The sequence below is a fragment of the Hyla sarda genome, chromosome 6 (genome assembly GCF_029499605.1).
Source record: "Hyla sarda isolate aHylSar1 chromosome 6, aHylSar1.hap1, whole genome shotgun sequence".
NCBI lineage: Eukaryota > Metazoa > Chordata > Amphibia > Anura > Hylidae > Hyla > Hyla sarda.
Window position 1 is genome coordinate 248,012,015 of NC_079194.1, and position 24,034 is coordinate 248,036,048.

Genomic DNA, 24,034 nt, shown 5'->3' on the forward strand with positions numbered 1-24,034 from the left:
GGGTGGACATAGGGGTATTCTACACCAGTGATTCCCAAACAGGGTGCCTTCAGCTGTTGCTAAACTCCCAGCATGCCTGGACAGTCAGTGGCTGTCGAGAAATGCTGGAAGTTGTTGTTTTGCAACAGGTGGAGGCTCCGTTTTGGAAACACTGCCATACAATACGTCTTTCATTTTTATTGGGGCGGGAGAGTGTAAGGGGTGTATATGTTGTTTCACCCTTTATTATGTGTTAGTGTAGTCTTTTTAGAGTACATTTGCACTGGCGGGTTATGCTGAGTTTCCCTCAAGGAGTTTGTGCTGCGGCGAAAAATTTGCCGCAGCTCATACTTCAAGCAGGAAACTTACTGTAAACCTTCCCTTGTGAATGTACCCTGTACGTTCTCATGGGGGGCAAACCTCCAGCTGTTTTAAAACTACATCTCCCAGCATGTACTGACAGACCGTGCATGCTGGGAGTTGTACTTTTGCAACAGCTGGAGGCAAACTGGTTGGAAAACGTTCAGTTAGGTTCTGTTACCTAACTCAGTATTTTCCAACCAGTGTGTCTCCAGCTGTTGCAAAACTTCCATCCCAGCATGTACTGATCGCCGAAGGGCATGCTGGGAGATGTAGTTATACAAGAGCTAGAGGTGCGCAATTACAACTCCCAGCATGCCGAGACAGCTGTTTCCTGTTTGGGCATGGTGGGATTTGCAGTTTTGCAACATCTGGAGGGCTACAGTTTAGAGTCCAATGCACAGTGATCTCCAAACTGTGGCCCTCCAGATGTTGCAAAACTACAAATCCCAGCATGCACAGACAGCAAGCTGCTATGTGGGCATGCTAGGAGTTGTAGTTTTGCAAGATCTAGAGGGCTACAGTTTGGAGATCACTGTGCAGTAGTGATGTCGCGAACATAAAATTTTCGGTTTGCGAACCGCGAACGCCCGCAAAAGTTCGCGAACCGCCATCGACTTCAATGGGCAGGCGAATTTTAAAACCCACAGGGATTTGAACCCAAGGCCCCAGTGCTGCAAGGCAGCAGTGCTAACCTCTGAGCCACCATGCTACCCTTAGCATACATCTAATATCCACGGTTGCTAAAATGGACAGAGATGTCAGCAGAGAGTACCAGAAAAATTAGGCATGTACACATGCCTGAAAAATTTGGTAGTGTTGCAGCCGCTTCTGTAGCAGCGGCCAGAAAAATTGCAGCACCATAACAAGTGCAAATAGCAAATACGGCAGCGTGTGGACCATTTTTAGCCCAAGGCAGCTCATCTGATCAGGCCTTGTTCAGTCTAATGTATCGCCCAGTGTCAGTCCCTTCGGGATCCAACCCTCATTCCTCTTAAGAAAGGTGAGGTAATCCAGACTTTTTTGACCAAGGCGACTCCTCTTCTCAGTGACAATACCTCCTGCTGCACTGAAGGTCCTTTCTGACAGGACACTTGAAGTGGGACAGGCCAGAAGTTTGAGCTCAAATTGGGATAGCTCAGGCCACAGGTCAAGCCGGCACACCCAGTAGTCAAGGGGTTCATCGCTCCTCAGAGTGTCGATATCTGTGGTTAAGGCCAGGTAGTCTGCTACCTGTCGGTCAAGTCGTTCTCTGATGGTGGACCCCGAAGGGCTGTGGCGATGCGTAGGACTTAAAAAGCTCTGCATGTCCTCCATCAACAGCATGTCTGTACAGCATCCTGTCCTTGCCGGCGTGTTCGTGGGAGGAGGAGGAGGATTGCTTTCACCTCTTCCCTTGTTAGATCCCTGTTGTGCTGTGACATGACCCTTATAAGCTGTGTACAGCATACTTCTTAATTTATTTTGGACCTGCTGAATCCTTTCCACCTTGCTGTAATGCGGTAACATGTCAGGCACTTTATGTTTATACCGGGGGTCTAGTAGCGTGGACACCCAGTACAGGTCGTTCTCCTTCATCCTTTTTATATGAGGGTCCCTCAACAGGCACGACAGCATGAAAGACCCCATTTGCACAAGGACGGATGCCAAACTACTCATGTCCCATTCCTCGTCCTCAGTGATGTCAGGGAAGGTATAATCTTCTTCCCCCCAGCCACGTACAACACCACAGGAACCAGATAGGTGACAAGGAGCAACCTGGGATGCCTGCTGTGGTTGGTCTTCCTCCTCCTCTTCAAAGCCACATTCCTCCTCTGACTCCTCTTCCTCACAATCCTCTTCCAGTGTTGCCGCAGGTCCAGCAAGCGATGCTGATAAGGCTTTTTCTGGTGGTGATGGTGTCCACAACTCTTCCTCTTCACGCTCATCTAATGCCTGATCCAGCACTCTTCGCAGGGCACGCTCCAGGAAGAAAACAAACGGTATGATGTTGCTGATGGTGCCTTCGGTGTGACTGACCAGGTTTGTCACCTCCTCAAAAGGACACATGAGTCTACAGGCATTTCGCATGAGCCTCCAGTAACGTGGCAAAAAAAAAATCCCAGCTCCGCAGATGATGTCCTAGCACCCCAGTCATACAAATATTCGATGACGGCTTTTCTTGTTGGAGCAGGCAGTCGAACATTAGGAGTGTTGAAATCCAACGTGTCGGGCTGTCGAAAATCAAGCGCCTCACTGGCATGTTGTTTCGCGGCGGGATATCTGAAAAGTGCGCAATGGCCATGTAGGAATGCCTGAAATGGCCACACACCTTCCTGGACTGCTTCAGGACATCCTGTAAGCCTGGGTACTTGAGCACAAAGAGTTGTACAATCAGATTACACACATGTGCCCCATGCACGGCACATGTGTCAACTTGCCCAACCTCAGTGCCGCCAACAAATTTGTTCCGTTGTCACAAACCACCTTGTCGATCTCCAGTTGGTGCGGAGTCAGCCACTGGTCCACCTGTGCGTTCAGGGCCGACAGGAGCGCTGGTGCGGTGTGACTCTCCGCTTTGAGGCAAGTCAACCCCAAGATGGCGTGACACTGCCGTATCCGGGATGTGGAATAGCACCTGGGGAGCTAGGGGGGTGCCAGTGATGTGGAGCAAGAGGATGGAGTAGAGGAGGTGGCAGCGGGCCTGCCTGCAAGTTGTGGCGGTGTCACCAACTCCTCTGCAGAGCCACGCATTTCATGCTTGGCAGCCGTCACCAGGTTTACCCAATGTGCAGTGTAGGTGATATACCTGCCCTGACCATGCTTTGCAGACCAGGTATCAATGGTCAGATGGACCCTTGCCCCTACACTGTGTGCCAGACATGCCATAATTTCCTTTTGCACAATGGAGTAAAGGTTGGGGATTGCCTTTTGTGCAAATAAATTTCGTCCGGGTACCTTCCACTGCGGTGTCCCAATGGCTCCAAATTTTTTAAAGGCCTCAGAGTCCACCAGCTTGTATGGTTAAAGATGGCGGGCTAGCAGTTCCGACAAGCCAGCTGTCAGACGCAGGCAAGGGGGTGACTTTGAGATATTGTCTTCTTGCGTTCAAACATCTCCTTGACAGACACCTGACTGTGGGCAGATGAGCAGGAACTGCTCAAGGCGAGAGACGGAGAGGCGTATGGTTGAGAGGGGGCAAGGAGGGCAGCAGTGGTTGACCTGGCTGAAGATGCTGGACCAGGAGGTGGATGGGGGCTTTGACTTTGTGTGCTGCTTGTACTGACGTGTTGATCCCATAGGTGTTTGTGATGTGACATCATGTGCCTTCGCAATGCAGATGTGCCTAGGTGGGTGTTGGACTTTTCACGACTCAGTTTCTTCTGGCACAGGTTGCAAATGGCCTTGCTGTTGTCAGAGGCAGACATACCTAGATTGTAACACACCAGAGTGGATTGCAGGCATCCACTTTGGTTTTATTTGATCAAAATTGTACTTTTATGTAATTGCAAATAAATTTTCATTGTAAAACCCACGGTTATCACCACCTATATACTTTTGGGTGTTTTAGGCTTCACGCTTACACAGTTTTTAAGCTTCACATATACACATTTATTAATACATCAATATCTCAAATATTTCATTATTTTTACACATCTACATTTGCACATATTTATTATGTCCTTGAGAACCAGTACACCTCTTCTGCATTAATTACTTTTTTGACAATCGTTATTTGCTTGTCAAAAACTTTGGTGTAGCCATTAGGGGTCTACACTGCACTGGATTTTCGGACGACTACACAGATTGAGCACACCCACTGCTGCTTAAGTTTCTAAGTGTGATCCAGGCTGGCGTGAGATTGCACAAAAATGTCGTCGTCCCCCAAAGTCATATGAATGATTACAGCAGTAAAACAGTGCAGTAGCTTATAGGTTTCCAGGACAGTAGATGTCAGCTCGGTCCTACACTTCCTTATTCACTGGTTTGGGCAGAATAATTCACTAATGTAGCTGGTCATGTGTTTAGCATTCTCTGTCTTTCTCTTTTGGGTGGGAACTGTGTCTCATGGCAAAAGCAATTCTGTTTATATAAAACCTGATACTTAGGGGTTATCCAGGAATAGAAAAACAGAGCGTATTTCTTACAGAATACACCCCTTTATAAACAGAATAAAACAGAATGAAAAAGAAAATATTATTTTGACATTCATCAGTTGTAGCATCCTACAATGTCACTTTTCAGTAAATTACACTAATGCGTGCCATCGCCCTAATCTAACACCCCCTCCAAGTACATGACATCCCCTATGTAAAACCCTCTCCCCTACCCTCCCTAATAACTTCTGACACCTAACAATCCTTACTGTAACAATCTTCTTTATTAAACTCCAATGATAAATGATCCCTTTACACCCATTTTACTACACCTTGATAATGCTTTCCCCACACCACAATTCCTAGTCTCCACTTACCATGGTCCAGATTAAAGCTGACACACAAAGTATCTTCTGGTGTATGGAAGGAAATAAGGTCATAGATACAGTCCTGTCTGCGAAAGTGTTACCATGCAGGCTACAGGTCACATCATGCCTGCCGGGTAATGCCCTCCTGCAGCAGCTAAAGAAGAGGGACATTGAGCAGATTTTCCAGAGCAATAACTTTGGAAATAATTGCCCAAAATGGACTCAGGATGACATGGGGAACACAAAAAGAAGATACGTACCCCTGTTTACTTGGTGGCAGGTACTCTTTAATTATTAGTCTGGATGATAAGTAAAGTCATTGTTTGGTTTGGATGTTAGTTACATGCATTCAGGATTCAGTACAATAAATCATAAGAACGAAAATATTGATGAACTATTATTAACTGTGAAGATTTTCTCTAGGAGAAAAGACCAGTTTATTACACCAAGTGTGCTAATTTCACATGTAAAGAAGATGGAAACTTTACTGTAAACATAGTACAATGTCCAAAGGTTGAGAATATTACATGTGTGAATGGAAATCCACCTTTAAAGATTTACGATCAAGATGGATGCTGCTTTCACTATGAGTGTTTATGTGAGTACCTCTGCAACTATGTCTATCTATAATAAATTACAGTATATTACTTTAAAACCCTGTCTTTAAAGTAGAAACCAGAATAAGTAATGAAGAAACTAAGGGGCACAACAAAGCTGAGCTACGACAGATTTAACTAGGCTGGTTTGCCATAATTTTTCTGGTCACAAAAGTGTGAGTTAACTTTAGTAAATCAGTCACACAGAATGCATCTTGGAAGTCCTGCTCTTTTAATGACAGTACAGAAACCCTACATACATTCAGTACTTTAAGCTTTACAGACAATTGTATATGTTTACTTGTCTTTTCATTGTAATATAAAAATATAAGCATTATACATTATATATTCATGATGAACAACCCCTTTTGTTTCTTCCTGAAAATGTTTAACACTTAACATGAACATAATTTTGTAGTTAAAATATAGATTAAGGGTACATTCACACGTGCATATTTTTTGTTGTAGATCTGCTTCTGCAGATTTTGCTACCTATTGAAGTCCATGGGCAGTAAAATCTGCAGAAGCAGTTTTTCAGCAGAAAATGCACGTGTTAACATACCCTTAATCAAAGTAGAACTGGGATTCAAAAGCAGACCTAGCATACAACCCAACCAGCTTAAAATATAAGCTTCTCAACACCATCCTCCCACATCTATTGCTGCTACTCTCTTAAAGTATACTTGTCCTTTGTAACTTCTGAAAAAAATGTTCACCCCCCCACCGAGTCGGGAGAAGTCAGTACAGCCGTGCACTCCTCTGTCTGCTTTGTGTCACGTGAACGATACATGCCTCATAGCGTTGTATTGGGAGTGTGTCCCGATCACGTGACACTGAGCCGGAACAGTTCTCCTGGCTTGTTATCCTGATCAGCAGAGGTCTGAACACCCAGACCCCCCGGCCAATCAAAATATTTGATATGTTGCTAGAACTTGTCAAAAGTTTTTCCAAGTGACAATTCCCATTTCAGTATATAAACCACACTTTCAACATAAAGGGAAAAATAAACGTAGAACAGGGAAACAACTAAACAGTTTAAGGGAATCTATCATCACTTACATGTTGCCTGAACTATGGGGTGGTACTCTGTAGCATCTACCTTCCCTGCTGGCCTTGACTGATAGAACTCTCACTGCTTGATTATTGTCACGATGCCGGCTGGCAGGTAGTGGATCCTCTGTGCCAGAGAGGGATTGGCGTGGACCGTGCTAGTGGACCGGTTCTAAGCCACTACTGGTTTTCACCAGAGCCCGCCGCAAAGCGGGATGGTCTTGCTGCGGCGGTAGTGACCAGGTCGTATCCACTAGCAACGGCTCACCTCTCTGGCTGCTGAAGATAGGCGCGGTACAAGGGAGTAGGCAGAAGCAAGGTCGGACGTAGCAGAAGGTCGGGGCAGGCAGCAAGGATCGTAGTCAGGGGCAACGGCAGAAGGTCTGGAACACAGGCTAGGAACACACAAGGAACGCTTTCACTGGCACAATGGCAACAAGATCCGGCAAGGGAGTGCAGGGGAAGTGAGGTGATATAGGGAAGTGCACAGGTGAACACACTAATTGGAACCACTGCGCCAATCAGCGGCGCAGTGGCCCTTTAAATCGCAGAGACCCGGCGCGCGCGCGCCCTAGGGAGCGGGGCCGCGCGCGCCGGGACAGGACAGACGGAGAGCGAGTCAGGTACGGGAGCCGGGGTGCGCATCGCGAGCGGGCGCTACCCGCATCGCGAATCGCATCCCGGCTGGCAGCGGAATCGCAGCGCCCCGGGTCAGAGGATGTGACCGGAGCGCTGCAGCGGGGAGAGTGAAGCGAGCGCTCCGGGGAGGAGCGGGGACCCGGAGCGCTCGGCGTAACAATTATAGGGAGAGATATTTCAATCAAGGCTAGTGGGTAATGAGAAGCCATCAGAGACTGCCCTGATGGCAATTTTTTTCAGTCAGGAACAAGTATACACTGCCACTATACAAGTGGCAAAATTATTAAATACACAACCATTCAGTGGCCACAAACTGATCTAATACCAGGTCTGCACAGGTGCTTTGTAGAGTATTATATATCTCCCAAACATGACTCCTCTCTGCAGAGGTTCCTGCATGTGTCTTTGTTTTTTCATTTCTGCAGCATTTTCTTACTCTCTATACTATTGTGAGCCCAAATCCTTTTAGTGCCACATTCTGTATCCTTAACCCCTTCACACCGTGGCCTGTTTTGACCTCATTGGCCATGCCCCATTTTTCAAATCTGACATGCTTCTTTATGTGATTGTAACTTTATAATGCTTTTACTTATCCAAGCGATTTCAAGATTGTTTTTGTGAAATTTTTGGGCAAATTTTGGTAAATACATTCATCAGTTTTGTAAAAAAAAAAAAAAAACCTCTTAAATGTTTTGAAAATTGGCTTGTAAGAAAGAGTCATGCCACATTATTATTAATTTACATCTACAAACATGTCTAATTTATGTTGCCATCATTTGTTCAATACTCTTTTTTTTCTTATTTAGGATGTTAGAAGGTTTATATGTTTAGCAGCAATTTTCCAAATTGTAAAATCAGATTTTTTTAACGTGTTGGGGACGGAGGTCGTACCTGTATGCCCTCCGCCCACTCCCTTTCTATAACTCAGGGCCACGCAGGTCGGGCCCGGCCTCTAACAATAAGAGGCCGGGACCCGTGGCTAATAGCGCGCGGCGCTGATCGCGGTGCAGCGTGCTATTAACTCTTTAGACGTGGCATTCAAAGTTGAACGGCACATCTGAAATTAAAGCAAACGGCTCACAGCTAGCTCAGTGGGCTGTTCGGGATCACCGCGGCTAAATTGCAGCATCCCAAACAGCTGTAGGACAGCAGGAGGGTCCCCTACCTTCATCAAGGCATGAGCAGTCAAGCAGCAGAATAATTGATCAATGGTTTCCTATGAGAAACCGTTGATCAATGTAAAAGATCAATGTGTGTGCAGTGTTATAGCCTCCTATGGGAGCTATAACACTGCAAAAAAAAAAAAAAAAGTGAATAGAGATCATTTAACCCCTTCCCTAATAAAAGTTTGAATAACCCCCCTTTTCCCATAAAAAAAAAATGTGATTTTGCCACGTACGGAAATGTCCGAATTATGAAAACATATCATTAATTAAACCGCACAGTCAATGGCGTACGTGCAAATTTATTCCAAAGTCCAAAATAGCATATTTTTGGTCACTTTTTATGTCATGAAAAAATTTATAAAAAGCGATCAAAAAGTCGGATCAATACAAAAATAGTACCACTAAAAACTTCAGATCACAGCGCAAAAAATGAGCCATCATACCTCCTCGTACGCTGAAAAATAAAAAAGTTATAGGGGTCAGAAGATAACAATTTTAAACGTATAAATTTTCCTGCATGTAGTTATGATTTTTTCCAGAAGTGCAACAAAATCAAAACTATATAAGTAGGGTATCATTTTAATCATATGGGCCTATAGAATAAAGATAAGGTGTAATTTTTACCGAAAAATTTACTGAATAGAAATGGAAGCCCCCAAACTTACAAAATGGCATTTTTTCTTAAATTTTGTCGCACAATGATTTTTTTTCCCGTTTGGCTGTAGATTTTTGGGTAAAATGACTGATGTCATTACAAAATAGAATTGGTGGCGCAAAAAATTTGCCACCATTTGGATTTTTTGGTGCAAAATTGAAAGCGTTATGATTTTTAAAAGTAAGAAGGAAAAAAGGAAACTGCAAAAACTGAAAAACCCTCTGTCACCAATGGGTTAAGGGACTAGTTAAAGGCGTACTCTGGTGGAAAACTTTTTTTTTTAAATCACCTGGTGCCAGAAAGTTAAACAGATTTGTAAATGACTTCTATTAAAAAATCTTAATCCTTCCAGTACTTATTAGCTGCTGAATACTAAAGAGGGAATTATTTTATTTTTGGAACACAGAGCTCTCTGCTGACATCATGACCACAGTGAGAAAATCCCCATAGCAAACATATGCTGCTCTGAACAGTTCCTAAAATTGACATGTGAGCAGAGATGTAAGCAGAGAGCACTCTGTTCCAAAAAGAAAATAATTTCCTCTGTAGTATTCAGCAGCTAATAAGTACTGAAAGGATTAAGATGTTTTAATAGAAGTAATTTACAAATCTGTTTAACTTTCTGCCACCAATTGATTTAAAAAATAAAAATAAAAGTTTTCCGACAGAGTACCCCTTTAAAAACATGATATTTGGATATACATTTCCCCATATCTCCTCAAAATAGGACTGTGCCACACAATGGAATCAATACATGATGAAATTACTTCAAAAACAGGACAGTGACATCTAGTGCCACTAAATCAGAACATAGTGGCCCAAAGTAATGTTGGGCAGTGCCCTTAAATATTTTGTTATGCAAATGCTTTTTAAAATGTTACTGTCATTAAAAAAAAGTGTGACCTGAGACCCGCTGCAAGTTATTAGCCAGAGAAACAGGTGGCATTGTGCTCTGCTCTCTGGCTGCCGGGGAGAAGTCTATGCAGAGTAATGTATGGATAACTTGGCCAGCTGGGGAGTGGAGTGCAATGCCACCTGCTTTCCCTGGCTAATAATGCACAATCGCAGCAGGTCTCAGGAGTGAGTGGTCTGAAAGACATGTCAAAAAAAGTTTTAATGACCTTAACTCATTGTTATGCTCATTGTTATAACTCAGAGTGCGGCACGCATTGCAGTTCATCTTACTGGTTGACCCTCTGGTCTTTTACTTTACTGTCACATGTTGCCTATTCTATCCCTCACTGGACCCCTGTGGCATTGTTTGGGGATTGTTATCTTCTCTCAAGTTATTGTCGTGTTATTCAGTTTTCCCAGGGCCCCAGGTGCTGGAGTTGTAGGCTCTGCCTTTCTTTCTTTCTTTACTGTACCCCAAGAATCCATGTGCATTTGTAGCTGATGTTTCAAGTCATTTCATGTGGCTTTATTTGTGGTGTTTTTTTGTGTTGATAATTCTAAGAAAAAGATGGGGGGGGGGGGGGGGGGTGGAAGAGTACGGCACAGTTTTATCCCTTTATCCCACTCCAGGGTTCAAAAGCTGGATTTTAGCTGCAGAGAAGATACCATGTCGCTACCGCAAGATTGTTCCTGATTAGGTGGCAACTGGCCAGGCATACAGGGGATACAGGCAGAGGGGTGAGCTGACACTAGTTGATAGTAGCGCAGCACAGCAGAGTACATAGTAGTGTTGCTCGCGAATATTCGCAATGCAAATTTTATTCGCGAATATCGCATATTCCCGAATTCACGAATATTCGCGAATGTAGCGCTATATATTAGTTTTTTATTTATTTTTATTTTTTTTCACAGTACACATCACAGTGATCACCCCTCTCTGCTTCCAGCTTGTGTGGTGTAAAGAAGGCTCTAATACTACTGTTTGAGACTGGCGTGCGAATTTTCGCACATACGAAAATTTGCATATGCTAATTTTCACATATGCGAATTTCCGCTTATGTTAATTTTTGTTTATGCTCATTTCCGCATATGCTAATTTTTGCATACGCGAATTTCGCATATGCGAAAATAAAACGTGAATATGCGAATTTAGCGAATATATGACGAATATTCATCCATATATTCGCGAAATATTGCGAATTTGAATATGGCCTATGCCGCTCAACACTAGTACATAGCAGCAGAGGTTGCAGAATGTTTATAGCAGCGCTAAATCTGTAGCCCAGCAGAGCTGAGAAGCTCAGATGCAGCAAGGTGGAACACAGGCAAATTCGACAGTCCAGATCTTACACTGGAGAATCAGCAAGGTACCTAGAGATAAGACAAAGGCAACATCAATAAAGCATGCAAGGGTTGGGAACACGGATCAGCAGAACAAAATTCAGATACCTTTTGCTTTTGTAAACTACACAATTGATGAGGCAACATAAGATGGGTGGTGGAAAAAACTTGTTACCACAAACTACCTTGTAATCGAGGATGACCTGCACTTTGTATTCAGACTCCTTGCATACAGGAATAGATGTAGAAGTGGAGGAAGATTTGGAATGTGAATTGAGAGACAGATGCTTCAAAAGCGACAGATGGAAAGAATTGGGAATCCTAAGGGTTGGAGAGAACCAGAGTTTGTAGAAGACCAGGTTTATTTGTTCCAGAATTTTGAACGGCCCAAGAAACCAGGAAGCAAACTTGTAGCAGGGTACCTTCATGGGAATATTTTGAGAGGAGAGCCAGACCTAGTTCTCCTGAGAAAACTGAGGAGGTGATCTTGGCTTCGCATCCGCTTTACTCTTCATACAAGACACCACATGAGACCTGTCTTTGGTCGGTTTCCATGTGGAGTAAATCCCTTAAAGATCAGACAGATGGGCAAGGCAATTATCAGACAGTGGCACAAATGCGGTATAAAATAAGCCCTCTTGGAAAATCTGTCCACCACAACCCAGATGACTGTAAAGCCTGCAGAGGACAAGAGGTCAGTAATAAAGTCCATAGCAATATGCTACCAGGACACTTCAGAAATGGGTAGTGGTTGCAGCAAACCAGCAGGTTTGGCTCTGGAGGACTTTTTGTGGGCACAGATGGTACTGGCGGACACAAACTCCTGGAAGTCTTTAGGCAGGATAGACCATTAGTAATAAGGGAAAAACAACAAGTGAATGGTCTTTTGTATGCCAGGGTGACAAATTTAGAGTAATGTCCCTATTTGAGAATTCTCTTTCTCTTGACAGGAGAGACAGAAGTCTTTCCTGGGGGGAATATCTTCTACCTGGACAGGAGACGAGACACATGGGATCAACAAGTCTGAGGTCCTTCCAGCAAGCCTGCTGGGTTAAAAGAATGGGAGAGAGCATCAGCCTCACATTTTTGTCTACTGGACATAAATGTAACAAGCCCGGGCTTGTTGAGGATTCAGAGGCTGTGCAAACTGCAGGTATGTCAGGTGTTTTTGTGCTATGTGTATAAAGAACCAACGGATGCAGAGCACTTTCCTGGAGGTGTCTCCACTCTTCTAAGGCCAATTTAACAGCAAGTAACTCATGACCACCAATATTTTTCTCACCTAGGGTAACTTTTCCCAATGAGCGTAGGTGTTTAAGTTTTCCTCCTTTTCTGGGCAAGCGCGGACAATGTGGCCTTTCCCACCATAATAGAGGCACAGGTTCTTGTTTGACTGTGCTGACGTTCCAGATCAGAGAACTTCAGGCATCAGACAGCATCACAGCAATAGTCTGAACAGGCATCTGGAACAGGCAATAGGAAAACAGGTGCAAGTCTAGATGTTCGATTTGCTAGAGCAGTCTTTAGAAAATGTTCCAGGAAACACTCATCTATATGTGTAGCCAGAGTGACCAGGGCAGCTCATCTTTAATTTGGTCACTTAGACCCCTTCCAGAAAATGGCTCACTGGGCTTCATCATTCCAGTACAGCTCAGCAGCTAGAGTGCTGAACTAGATAGCATATTGTCCTACTGTCATAGCACCTTGATGCAGGCAAAGGAGGGTGTATGTTGCATATGAGCAAGACATGGTTCCTAAAACACAGCATGAGAGACAGTCAGGAAAATCTGTAGGTTAGCAGTCTCAGGACCGATTTGCTCCCATAAACTGTTAGCCCAGGATAGAGCTTATCCAAAGAGATGAAAGAGGCTACTTTTGCACATTCAGATGGGAACTTTTCCCCATGTAGCTCATAATAGATCAGGCACTAATTCAAGAATCATTTGCAGGACTTTGGGTCCCCACTGTAGCATGGAGGCAAAGATGGCTAAATACCAGAGTCGCAATGGTGTAAACAAGAAGCAACAGGAATCACAGGGTCCTGTGGTGGGGCTGGTGCCAGTAAAGGTAACAAGTAAAGGCGTGAACAACCAGTCTTTTCTGCGTAACTATTCGTAGCTTCTGCGTAACTATTCGTAGTTCTTTTTCAGCTCCCCGGAGCTGATGTCTGTTCTCCCCCTTCCCTCCACTGCGTGACTTGTAACCTTTGTCTGCAACATGGAATAAATCTTGAATTGAAAAATACTTTGCAGTGTTTGTGGTGAGTGCAACTTTCATTCTTTTTCACTTGATTCATTGTTCTGTATTTCTGGACTGTTAGCACCTCCACATAACTGCTTGTACCTTTGGCCCTGACCCATACACGGGACCCTGGATTGCACTCGTTTATTAACTATTTCTTCTTAGCTCAGTAGTGCTGGTTGGCTTGACTCTTTACACAAGTTATTGCAAGTAAAGGTAAAGCATCTAGACGAGCAAAATTAAGTTCAAACACTGCATCAGGACATCTTGGCGATCGCTTTGGTGTTGAAACTCTTGAAACAAATCTTGCACAGTAGGCTTGGCATTGCTAGCAAGATCCATGGCCTGAGCAAACTGTAATGCCCTAATGGGTGTGAACTCGCTGTGCCACCTACCAGGTTGACTTCGGGCCAAACTTAGGAGCAGAATCTAAGTATGCCCTTTGTTTGTTTTCCCTTTACCGCTCTAGGATGTGGAAGCTGCAGGGGAGATACGTAGTTGCTACTAGGTGGCAGCAGGCCAGAACACTGTGGTTTTTAAGCACTTTTTAACAGTCACAGAAACCCTTTGCTCAGTAAAAGCATTTTAAAATGATTGCCACTTAAAGACACATGCCAGATTTAAAAAAATTAAGCCTGGTCCTTAAGGTAAAAATGAGCAGCATCCTTAAAGAAATGATCATGCTGAAAAACATATCCCCTATCCAAACCATAGGGGATACGTTTTAGATCCCAGGGGGTCAGACCTCACGGGACCTCGACTCTTCCTAGGAACAGTACGTGTTGACCTGTGCATGAAGCGGCACCAAACCACCCTCCATGTATCTTTATGGGAGAGCCGGAGATAAAGCCTTTAGCTATCGCTGGTTCTCCTATAGAGATACATGGAGGGGGGGTGTTGGCTGACGCTTCTTGCAGGGGGTCGACACGCTCCTTTCCCGGGGAGAGCAGGGGTCCCAGTGGTCTGACCCCCGCGATCTAAAACTTAATCCCTATCCTTTGATAGAAAGGAGGGGAAGAGAGGTGAGATGGAGAAAGAAAGAGAGTAAGATGAAAAAGGTAAGATAATGCTAGAGTAAATAAAAAGGAGGGAGAAGGGATAAAGAAAGAATAAACAAAAGGGACAAACAGAAGGAAAGGAAAAAGAGAAGAAAGAAAAATATACAGTAGAGGGGGGAAAAGAAAAAAAACAAAGAGGGAAGAGGTCAATTCCTGGGTGGGGCCAATTGGTCCCTGACTGGGTCATAGCAGTGGCACACCTTGCCTATACCATAGGTACGCCACTGTCAGTAACATAAGTGAACAGAGTAATGGATCACTTTGGTGGTTTTTCAGGATACAAGAATAATGAGGCAGGTTAAATATACATATACAGAGTTTCATTGTTTATAAACCAGAAAACATTTTGAAATACATTGTGGTTGGACTTAGAAGAAAAGCGTTTGGATCCCTTGTTTGGAGACCCTCCTTAAAAATAATATGGTCTAGGTCAGGGGTCAGCAACCCCTGGCACGCGTGCCACTCATGGCATGCGGAGTGCATTTAGGTGTCACACTGGAGAGCCAAACAGGGACACAGTGTAAAACTTAAACCTAGACGCTGCCACTTTAAGACTGCCTCGGTGTCTTCTCTCAGTGCATCCGCGTGGCATGACAGTTAGGAGCCACTGAGAGAAGACCAGGCCGACGTGCCCCTCCCTCTCCCCACCCGGTGGAGCAACCAGCAGCCATGGTATGAGAGGGGGGCTCTGCATGTGCATTGCAGTAGCGTTGTTATGGGGGGAGGGGGGGGGAGGCCGCCCCGGGTGACACCTGTGCACGTGTGTAATTGGGGCTTTGCACGTGTGTAATTGGGGGCTGTGCACGTGTGTATTTGGGGAGCTGTGCACGTGTGTATTTGGGGGCTGTGCATGTGTGTTTTGGGGGCTGTGCAAGTGTGTATTTGAGAGCTGTGTATGTTTCAGCTGTGTATGTGCATGTGTGGAGACTGTGTAAAAAATAAAAAGTCCTAACAGCAAGGACGATATACAGGAAAAACTGTGAAAAAAAAAAACCTCTACCCTGTGACAAGCCACACCCTAACAAAACCCTGCCTACAATAAACCCAACCCATAATATGCCACACCCATATTGCCGGCACACCAAGTGGCATAAAAAAAATTTTGGCACGCCACTACCAAAAGGTTGCCTACCCCTGGTCTAGGTTATCATTATTAGACTAAGAATTAATTGTCTCATTTACTAAGGCTTTTCAGAGTAGATTTTATAGTTTTTTTTGTGTCACATGTGTTGTGTGCCAGAATTTCCGACAAAACCCACAAAGAAATAAAAACGCCCACCAAAAAAACTCCACTCATAGTTATTGATTGCTAATATGTATTAATAAACAGTTGACATGGATAGGGGAAAAAAAATAAATAGACAAGATAAAAAAAAATGTGTAATGATCTAGTTAGGAGATTTCAAATCCCCCATGTAAAATTCTATTGTCTTTGCTCTTCTTTGAATAAAGCAGGCTTGGCAGTCCCTGACATTGGGAAATATTTTTATAGCTACACAACTAATGCACATTTTTAGATAATATCAGAGCAATAATAACAAATGGTTGAAGGAAAGCAATTTTTTATGTATTGAGGAACTTCCTAAGATTTTGTAATTCGGATGGAAAAGTGGGAAAAACTGTAACAGCAATTCTGTATGTAAAATGATGTACTTGGTGTAGGAAGAAAGTATAAGGGCATTAGAATTAAAGTTCAATAATCAATTTACTCCAATGTGGAGGAATAAAACATTTGAGGAATTTAGCAAAATTCAGGATGTACATTTTTGGATTATAAAAGATGTGTAAGTAGAAGGATCTGACTAAATATTATCAGAAAGGAGAGGGGAATCATCAAAATAGATGGTCTCATCATTTGGAACCTAATAGTGATATTCACTTGAGATCAATACTGTAAGCTCGCCCTACATTTGGTAATAGATTTGGAAAGGTGGTTCAAAATTTGTTTTATCAATCATTTGAATATTTTTCTGATAAACATACTAGATTTAAGTTGTGGAAATGTATCTCATCTTATTTGGAGGTGCCCAAAATGACACAGATATTGGACAGAGTTCATGAAGCACTAAGTAACTTTTAGTGTAATTGATCTGAGGCTTAAACCAATGCTTTTATATTGGAGGGCTTATCAAACATAAAAGGGGGAGCAAAAGATGAAAATTGGACCTAGTATCTAGGCAGAATACTGATTATGCAATATATTAAGTTATAAATGTGCAAAATACCGTATTTATCGGGGTATACCACGCACCGGCCTATAACACGCACCCTCATTTTACCAAGGATATTTGGGTAAAAAAAGTTTTTTACCCAAATATCCATGATAAAATGAGGGTGCGTGTGTGCGCGTGTATACCCCGATATACCCCCAGGAAAGGCAGGGGGAGAGAGGCCGTCGCTGCCCGCTTCTCTCCCCCTGCCTTTCCTGGGGTCTAGAGCGCTGCTGTCGGCCCTTTTCACCCCCTGGTTATCGGCGCCGCTGCCCGTTCTGTCCCCCTGACTATCGGTGCCGGCGCCGATAGCCAGGGGGAGAGAAGCGGCGCCGACAGCCAGGGGGAGAGAAGGGGCAGCGGCACCCATTGCCGGCGCCGCTGCCCCGTTGCCTCCCCCCATCCCCGGTGGCATAATTACCTGAGTCGGGTCCGCACTGCTCCAGGCCTCCGTCGTGCCTCCCCAGCGTCGTTGCTATGCACGGCGCGGCGCTCTGACGTCATGCGCCGCGCCGTTCAGCGCATAGCAATGACGCCGGGGACGCACGACGGAGGCCTGGAGCAGCGCGGACCCGACTCAGGTAATTATGCCAATTATGATTCTATATTTGCAGCGACTTATGCATATCATCAAAAGCTTTATAACTAAATAAGATAAAAGAATAACAACTGCAACTTGTAATATAAAGTGTAAGGCACCTCCTATCCATCCTCCAATACCTTTTAACCAGGTGGCTGGGTTCATTATGGAGAAAGTGTCTCCCCACCACTTATCTTTATTTTTGTCATTGTCTTTAGCGTACTGTTCCCTTAGTTTTTGTATGTTTTCAAGTTGGTGGTGCATCTGGATGGTACCTGTGGTGTCTATGTAGTGACAGCAAGTGGGGCCTATAATTTGTCACATTCCCCCTTGAGCAGCTGTGAGGTAATCAAGAACTATTGTGTGCTGGTTAGTCACTATCATCAACTGATTTTGTACAGACACAGAGGTGTTAGTGATTTCCAGGTCATATATTTGGTCGTCAAGGTAGTCAGTGGCCTCAACTAATTTGTCCCACATTTGCATCATCATGGAGTATACAAATAGAGTGCTGAAGAGTTTATTGGCTGTTCCCATTTGAACTACGTGTGGTCTTCCATTTTCTCTTTCCTTGTTGTCTGCTGTTCTCTGGCATAGCATGTGTCTTGGGACTGCCCTCATGTCAACATCTTTGCTGGGTATCACAAAAGTCGAGGGAGTGAGTCTGGCTAGGGTGCATGTACCATTAACCCCTACTGGCAACCACTTGTAGGCCCCCCTTCCGCATACCCAATACGTGTCTCTTGGGAGTTCCCAATATGAGGAATGTTGATTTATCAGTTTATTAGCTATGTCAATCAGTCTTGAGGCGTTAGTCATGTAGCACCATCCGGGTTTCTGTCCTAATGTACCACAGTAACCTACATCTGGGTTATTACATGTCGGGTCATAGAGCTAGTAATATTAGAATTCACTACATTTTTGATGTCCTGTCATGTTATGACACTCTTCTCCGATACCTTGAGGAAAAAGTGTATTATGCAGCCAGTTTTTGTCATGTAAGTACCTCTCTATTTGACTAGGCTTAAATGTATCAGTACCAGTGGCGTCGCTAGGGGGGGGCCAGAGGGGGCCATGGCCCCCCCTAGATCAGGCCGTGCCCCCCCTTGGGCCCCCCCAATTTAAAATAAATAGGGATGTCCCGATACATTGATGGCTCCGCCCCCAGCACAGGAGAGGACGGGGGCCGAGAGCTGACAGGTCACACAGCAGAGCAGCCGCTTCATGTGAGGTGAGTGATGTCCCGTGTCCTCCCTCTCTCCCCCCTGATCAGCAGTATAACCCGGGGCTGAGTAATGTGTATGGTAGCAGTCCAGAGGGGTCACTTTCCCTCCTCCAGTGTCCACAGGTCACCAACAGGCCACATTATCACAACAATTTTTGGGAAAAATCGCGCAATTTTTCGTAAATCGCGGTAAAACAGCACAATTTTTGCCGCGATTTTTCCATAAATTGTTCTGGTAATGTGTCCTGTTGGAGACCTGTGGACACTGGAGGAGGGAAAGTGACCCCTCTGGAAGGACAACATGTGAGCACACTGCTAGTTTATCATTAACCCCTTAAGGGTACATTCCCATGTACAGGATCTGCTGCATATTTTTGCTGCATATTTTGTGCAGCTGATTTTGCAACCCATTAGCTTCAATAGGTAGCAAAATCAGCTGCAGAAAATATGCAGCAGATCCTGTACGTGTGAGCGTATCCTAAGGGCTCATTCAGGGGTGGATCCACAGTGTATTTTACGCTGCGGATCCGCCGACAATGAACCCTACAGTGCTGCCTCCATCTGTGCCTGCTCATAATGGCCGCTCCTCCTGCTCTCTGAACTAGGCCGAGAGCAGCCGCGATGTGTGCATTGTCGGGGGATCCGCAGCGTAAAATATGCTGGGGATCCATCCGTGTAAATGAGACCTAAGGACACAAGGCGTATGTGTACGCACAGTGCCTGCTCCCACTGTGTTGTATAAATCATTAGCTAGAACCCTTGGCTAATGACAGACATCACCAATCAGGCTGATGTCCGACATTAACACTTTAGATGCCGCTATCAAAGTTGATGGTAGTGTCCAAAAGTTTTAACGCCTTAAGGTCCGAGCGTTTTTCCGTTTTTGTACTTTTGTTTTTTCCTCCTTACCTTTTAAAAATCATAACCCTTTCAATTTTGCACCTAAAAGTCCATATGATGGCTTATTTTTTGCGCCACCAATTCTACTTTATAATTACATCAGTCATTTACCCAAAAATCTATGGCAAAAATGGAAAAAAAATCATTGTGTGTTTATATATATATATATATATATATATATATATATATATATATATATATATATAATATATAAATATATATATGTGTGTGTATATATATATATATATATATATATATATATATATATATATATATATAACATACACACGTTTTAGAATTGCCCCCCCACTTTTGTCACTGGCCCCCCATGTGCCCCCCCCTAAATTTGAATGCTGGAGACGCCACTGATCAGTACTTACAGATGTTCTGCCAAAACTGACCTTTACCCCTGCTGCGGGGTTTGACCCTAGGTTCAGGAGCTGTGTGACTTCTCGTGCTACCCAGTAGCCCCCCTGAAGGTCAGTATCTGCTGTGTTCCCTGTCCAAAACTGCTCGGGTTTCCCTGCCACCAGGGTTACCCAATCCGTCCCACTATTGGAATCCCCACTGAAGTGTTCCAATTTTTTGTGTACCGTGTCTTGTTGCTTGCTAATGTGTTGAAGCAATTCCCCTGGAACATCTCATGTGATAGCAAAATAAGGCATACTCTGGGCAGATGAAGAAGCATGTGTGCATATCCAGCAATCTTTCACTGTGAGATTTTGTGCCAACATTAAGTGGTGTTTCAAGAATTTGTTATCGGGGTGCTTTTCTAGCTCATCATGTAAGGTTGTGATGTAAAATATTAGACAGTTAAACAGAAACCAAAGTATTGTCATGGTCAGATACCGCCTTTTGCAGTGTGATGCATGAATCCAGTTGGCTTTTCCTTGCAGCTTGACTGATGTTGCTGTAGTCAAGAGGACTTGATATGATCCTTCAAATCGGGGCTCGAGGGACTTCCTGGGATGTTTCTTTACATACATGTAGTCTCCAGGCTGTAGCGTGTGGGTTTCTTCAATGCTGCCTGGATCTGGGAGGGAAGAAAATACACTTTTGTGCAGTTTAGTAAGATGTTTCTGCAACTGTATGACATAATCAGTTAGACTGTCAGCTTGTAAGGTCAAAGACTGTGGAAAATAGAGTCCTGTTCTTGGCACACATCCAAACAGAATCTCATAGGGAGACAGTCCTGTCTTCCCCGTAGGAGTGTACCTGATAGAGAACAGCGCTAGAGGCAAGCATTCGGGCCATGGTCTGCTTAACTCTTTCATGGCTCTCTGTAGTTTTAGCTTAATTGTGCCATTTATCCTCTTCCCAGAACCTGAGCACTGCGGGTGGTAAGGGGTGTGAAAAGCTTGATGAACTCCCAGCATGGTCATTACATTATGCATTATTTCCCCTGTGAAGTGAGTGCCTCTTTCTGACTCGATGACCTCTGGTAGGCCAAACCTGGGTATTAGTTCTGTTACCAGCTTCTTTGCAGTATTTTTGGCAGTTGCTGTCTTTACAGGATATGCCTCGGGCCACCCTGAAAACAGATCTACACACACTAGTACATATTCAAAGTGCCGCTTTTTGGTAGCTGAATGTAATCTATCTGCAGCCTTTGGAAGGGGTAGAGAGGTCTTGGCTGGTGTTTGCGAGGTGTCTTGACAACCTGTCCTGGATTATTTGCTAGATATATGGTGCAGGAGGCACAGTACCGCTTTGTAGCAGTGCTGAACCCTGGAGCCAACCAGTTGTTTCCCATGCATCTGATCATTGCATTGGCCCCCAGGTGGGTGGGCAGATGAGGCATGGCTGCTAATGTAGGAAACATAGAACCAGGTAAACACAATAGGTTCCCTTTCCTCCACATCCCATCTCCCTCTTCTGCCCCAATATTTCTCCATTTTGACTTCTCCTCATCACCTGTCTGCCTCTGCAGGATCTTAAGTTGTTCAAGATCTACTGCGGTGTTTTTTACTGTGGCCAAAGTCTCTACATCTACAGGTCTTATGGCTGCCTGTTTGGCTGCTAGATCAGCTTTCTCATTGCCTTTTGCTTCTTTGGTAGCTAGTCTGGTGTGTGCGGCTACCTTTATGATGCCTACCACTTGTACTTGTGTCAGATTTTCTAACACCTTTTTAATCAAGTCAGCATGTCTTATGGGGGTTCCTGCTGCTATTAAGAATCCCCCTAGCTTTCCAGATGGGCCCAAAATTGTGAGCTAATCCTCAGGCATAGGCTGAATCAGTATATATGTTGCCCGTGGAGTCCCGTATGTATTCCAGGGCCTTGTTCAGAGCAACCAATTCTGCTTCCTGTGCTGACATGTGTGGTGGTAGTGGATTTGATCTCATGTTCTGTGACTACTGCATACCCAGTGTGGTACCTCCCCCTCTCATCCGCATATCTGCTCCCATCCACAAAGAGTTCATGTTGTGGGTTTACTTTAGGGGTGTCATGTACGTGAGGTAAATACATTGTTTCTTGTGACATCAGTTGGAAACAATCATGAGGGTCTTCTCCTGGACAAAAGTGTAAGAGTGCACTGTTGTCTGCATCCTCTATCCCCCCCCTTATAAATCTCTGTCACTGATTGGTAAGAGAGTGGCAAGATTTAGATTGGTGCATCTAGTGAAGGTGATGTTTGGAGGGAGAAGTAGAGTACACTGAAGACGTACTTGTCGTGCCATAGAAAGGTGTTTAGGATTTACTTGAGAGAGAATGCCATAGATGTCATGATTTGTGCATACTGTGAGTGAATTATCCAAAACTATGTCAGATGCCTTGTCCACTAGGAGAGATACAGCGGCCACTGCTCTGACGCAGGAGGGAGCACCTTTTGACACAGGGTCTAACCTGGCCGAATAATAGGGCGTTGGCTATAGGGCGTTGTTTCTGACCATGTTTTTGTGTTAAAGGGGTAGTCCGGTGGTGAAAAACGTATCCCCTATCCTAAGGATAGGGGATAAGTTTGAGATCGCGGGGGGTCCGACCGCTGGGGCCCCCTGCGATCTCTCTGTACGGGGCCCCGGCTCTCCGCCGAGATAGCGGGTGTCGACCCCCGCACGAGGCGGTGGCCGACACGCCCCCTCAATACATCTCTATGGCAGAGCCGGAGATTGCCGAAGGCAGCGCTTCGGCTCTGCCATAGAGTTGTATTGAGGGGGCGTGTCGGCCGCCGCCTCGTGCGGAGGTCGACACGCCCCCTTCCAGCGGGCTGTCGGGGCTCCGTACAGGAGATCGCAGGGGGCCCCAGCGGTCGGACCCCCCGCGATCTGCAACTTATCCCCTATCCTTATGATAGGGGATAAGTTGCTCACCACTGAATCACCACTGGACTACTCCTTTAAGGCTCCCGTGGCATGACCTTGTATCTCTGCAACAAACAGTGTGAAAGGATGAAGATAGTTTGGAATTCCTAAGGCGGGGGCTTGTGTTATTGCCTCTTTAAGATAGTGGAAGGAAGATACAGCCTCATCAGTCATAGAAAAAGGTGATATTTTGACACAATCATATAAGGGCTGCATGTGTGCGCTGGTATGGATGATCCACTGTCTGCAGTAAGATATGAGACCCAGGAATGCTCTGAGCTGTTTGTGATTCCTGGAAATTGACATGTTCTGTATGACTTGTATGCGGTCTGCTGTAAGGTGACACGTACCTTGTGAAATGCAGTGTCCCAAAAAGACTACTTGAGACTGGCAGTACTGTAGTTTGTCTTGACTTGCCTTGCACCCATTCTCTGCCAGAAAAATGAGTAAGGACAGTGTAGCTTGTTCACATGTTTGAAGATCTGGACAACAGAGTAGTAGGTCATCTACATACTGCAGTAGGATACAATCTTGGGGTATTGGCCAGCCGGCCAACACCGAGGCTAGGGCAAGTGAGTAAAGTGTAGGGGAATGAGCCATCCCCTGTGGTAGTCTCGTCCATGTATACTGAATTTGTTTAACCCCTTCCCGCTATTGGACGTATGCATACGTCCAGGCGAATTACACGTTCGCGCAAATGGACGTATGCATACGTCCAAGCGATCTCCTGCTCTGCCGCGGGCAGCGCAGGAGATCGCGGGTGGGACTCAGCTGTCAATCACAGCCGGAGTCCCACCGCAGCTGCCGGGGCCGCGATCGCGCCGGTCCCGGCAGCATTAACCCCATAGATGCCGTGATCAGTCTGATCACGGCATCTATAGTGTTTGCAGGGGGAGCGCTCTCCCCCTGCCCATCAATCGCGGCGCCGCGATAAAATAAGGGGGATCGGGGGTGTCCAAGACACCCTCGATCCCCCTTGAAGAGATAGGAGTGAGGTGGCAGGGGTGCCACCCCTCCTATCCCTGCTATTGATCGGCGGAGCGGCCGACCAATAGAAGACTGGGGGCGGGGGGGTTAAAGTTCGGTTCCCCGCGCTATGCCCGCCCATCGGTGTCCGGGCACAGCGGGGGGAACCGTGTAGTGGCAGCAGCGGCGGCGATCACTTACCCGGCGGCGGCTGTGATCACGGCGGCGGTGGAGGTAAGTATGACGCCGCGTGTGCAGAGTCTGTTGCCTAGCAACATCTGCAGGGCGACAGTTTAGAGAGTGGTCTCTAAACTGTCGCCCTCCAGATGTTGCAAAACTACAACTCCCACCATGCCTTGACAGCTGTTTGCTGTGTTGGCATGCTGGGAGTTGTAGTTTTGCAAGATTTAGAGGGGTTCAGGCTAGAG

At 45.2% G+C, this 24,034-nt stretch overlaps 1 protein-coding gene across 1 annotated transcript in view; it reads left to right on the forward strand.

Moving 5' to 3' along the window:
* LOC130276902 (mucin-2-like) overlaps positions 1-24,034 on the forward strand; it is a 379,260-nt gene that overhangs the window by 268,552 nt on the left and 86,674 nt on the right. Inside the window, exon 16 of the mRNA XM_056526896.1 lies at positions 5,207-5,381. Within this exon, the coding sequence (XP_056382871.1) occupies positions 5,207-5,381 (175 nt within the window). The remainder of the gene's footprint in view (positions 1-5,206; positions 5,382-24,034) is intronic.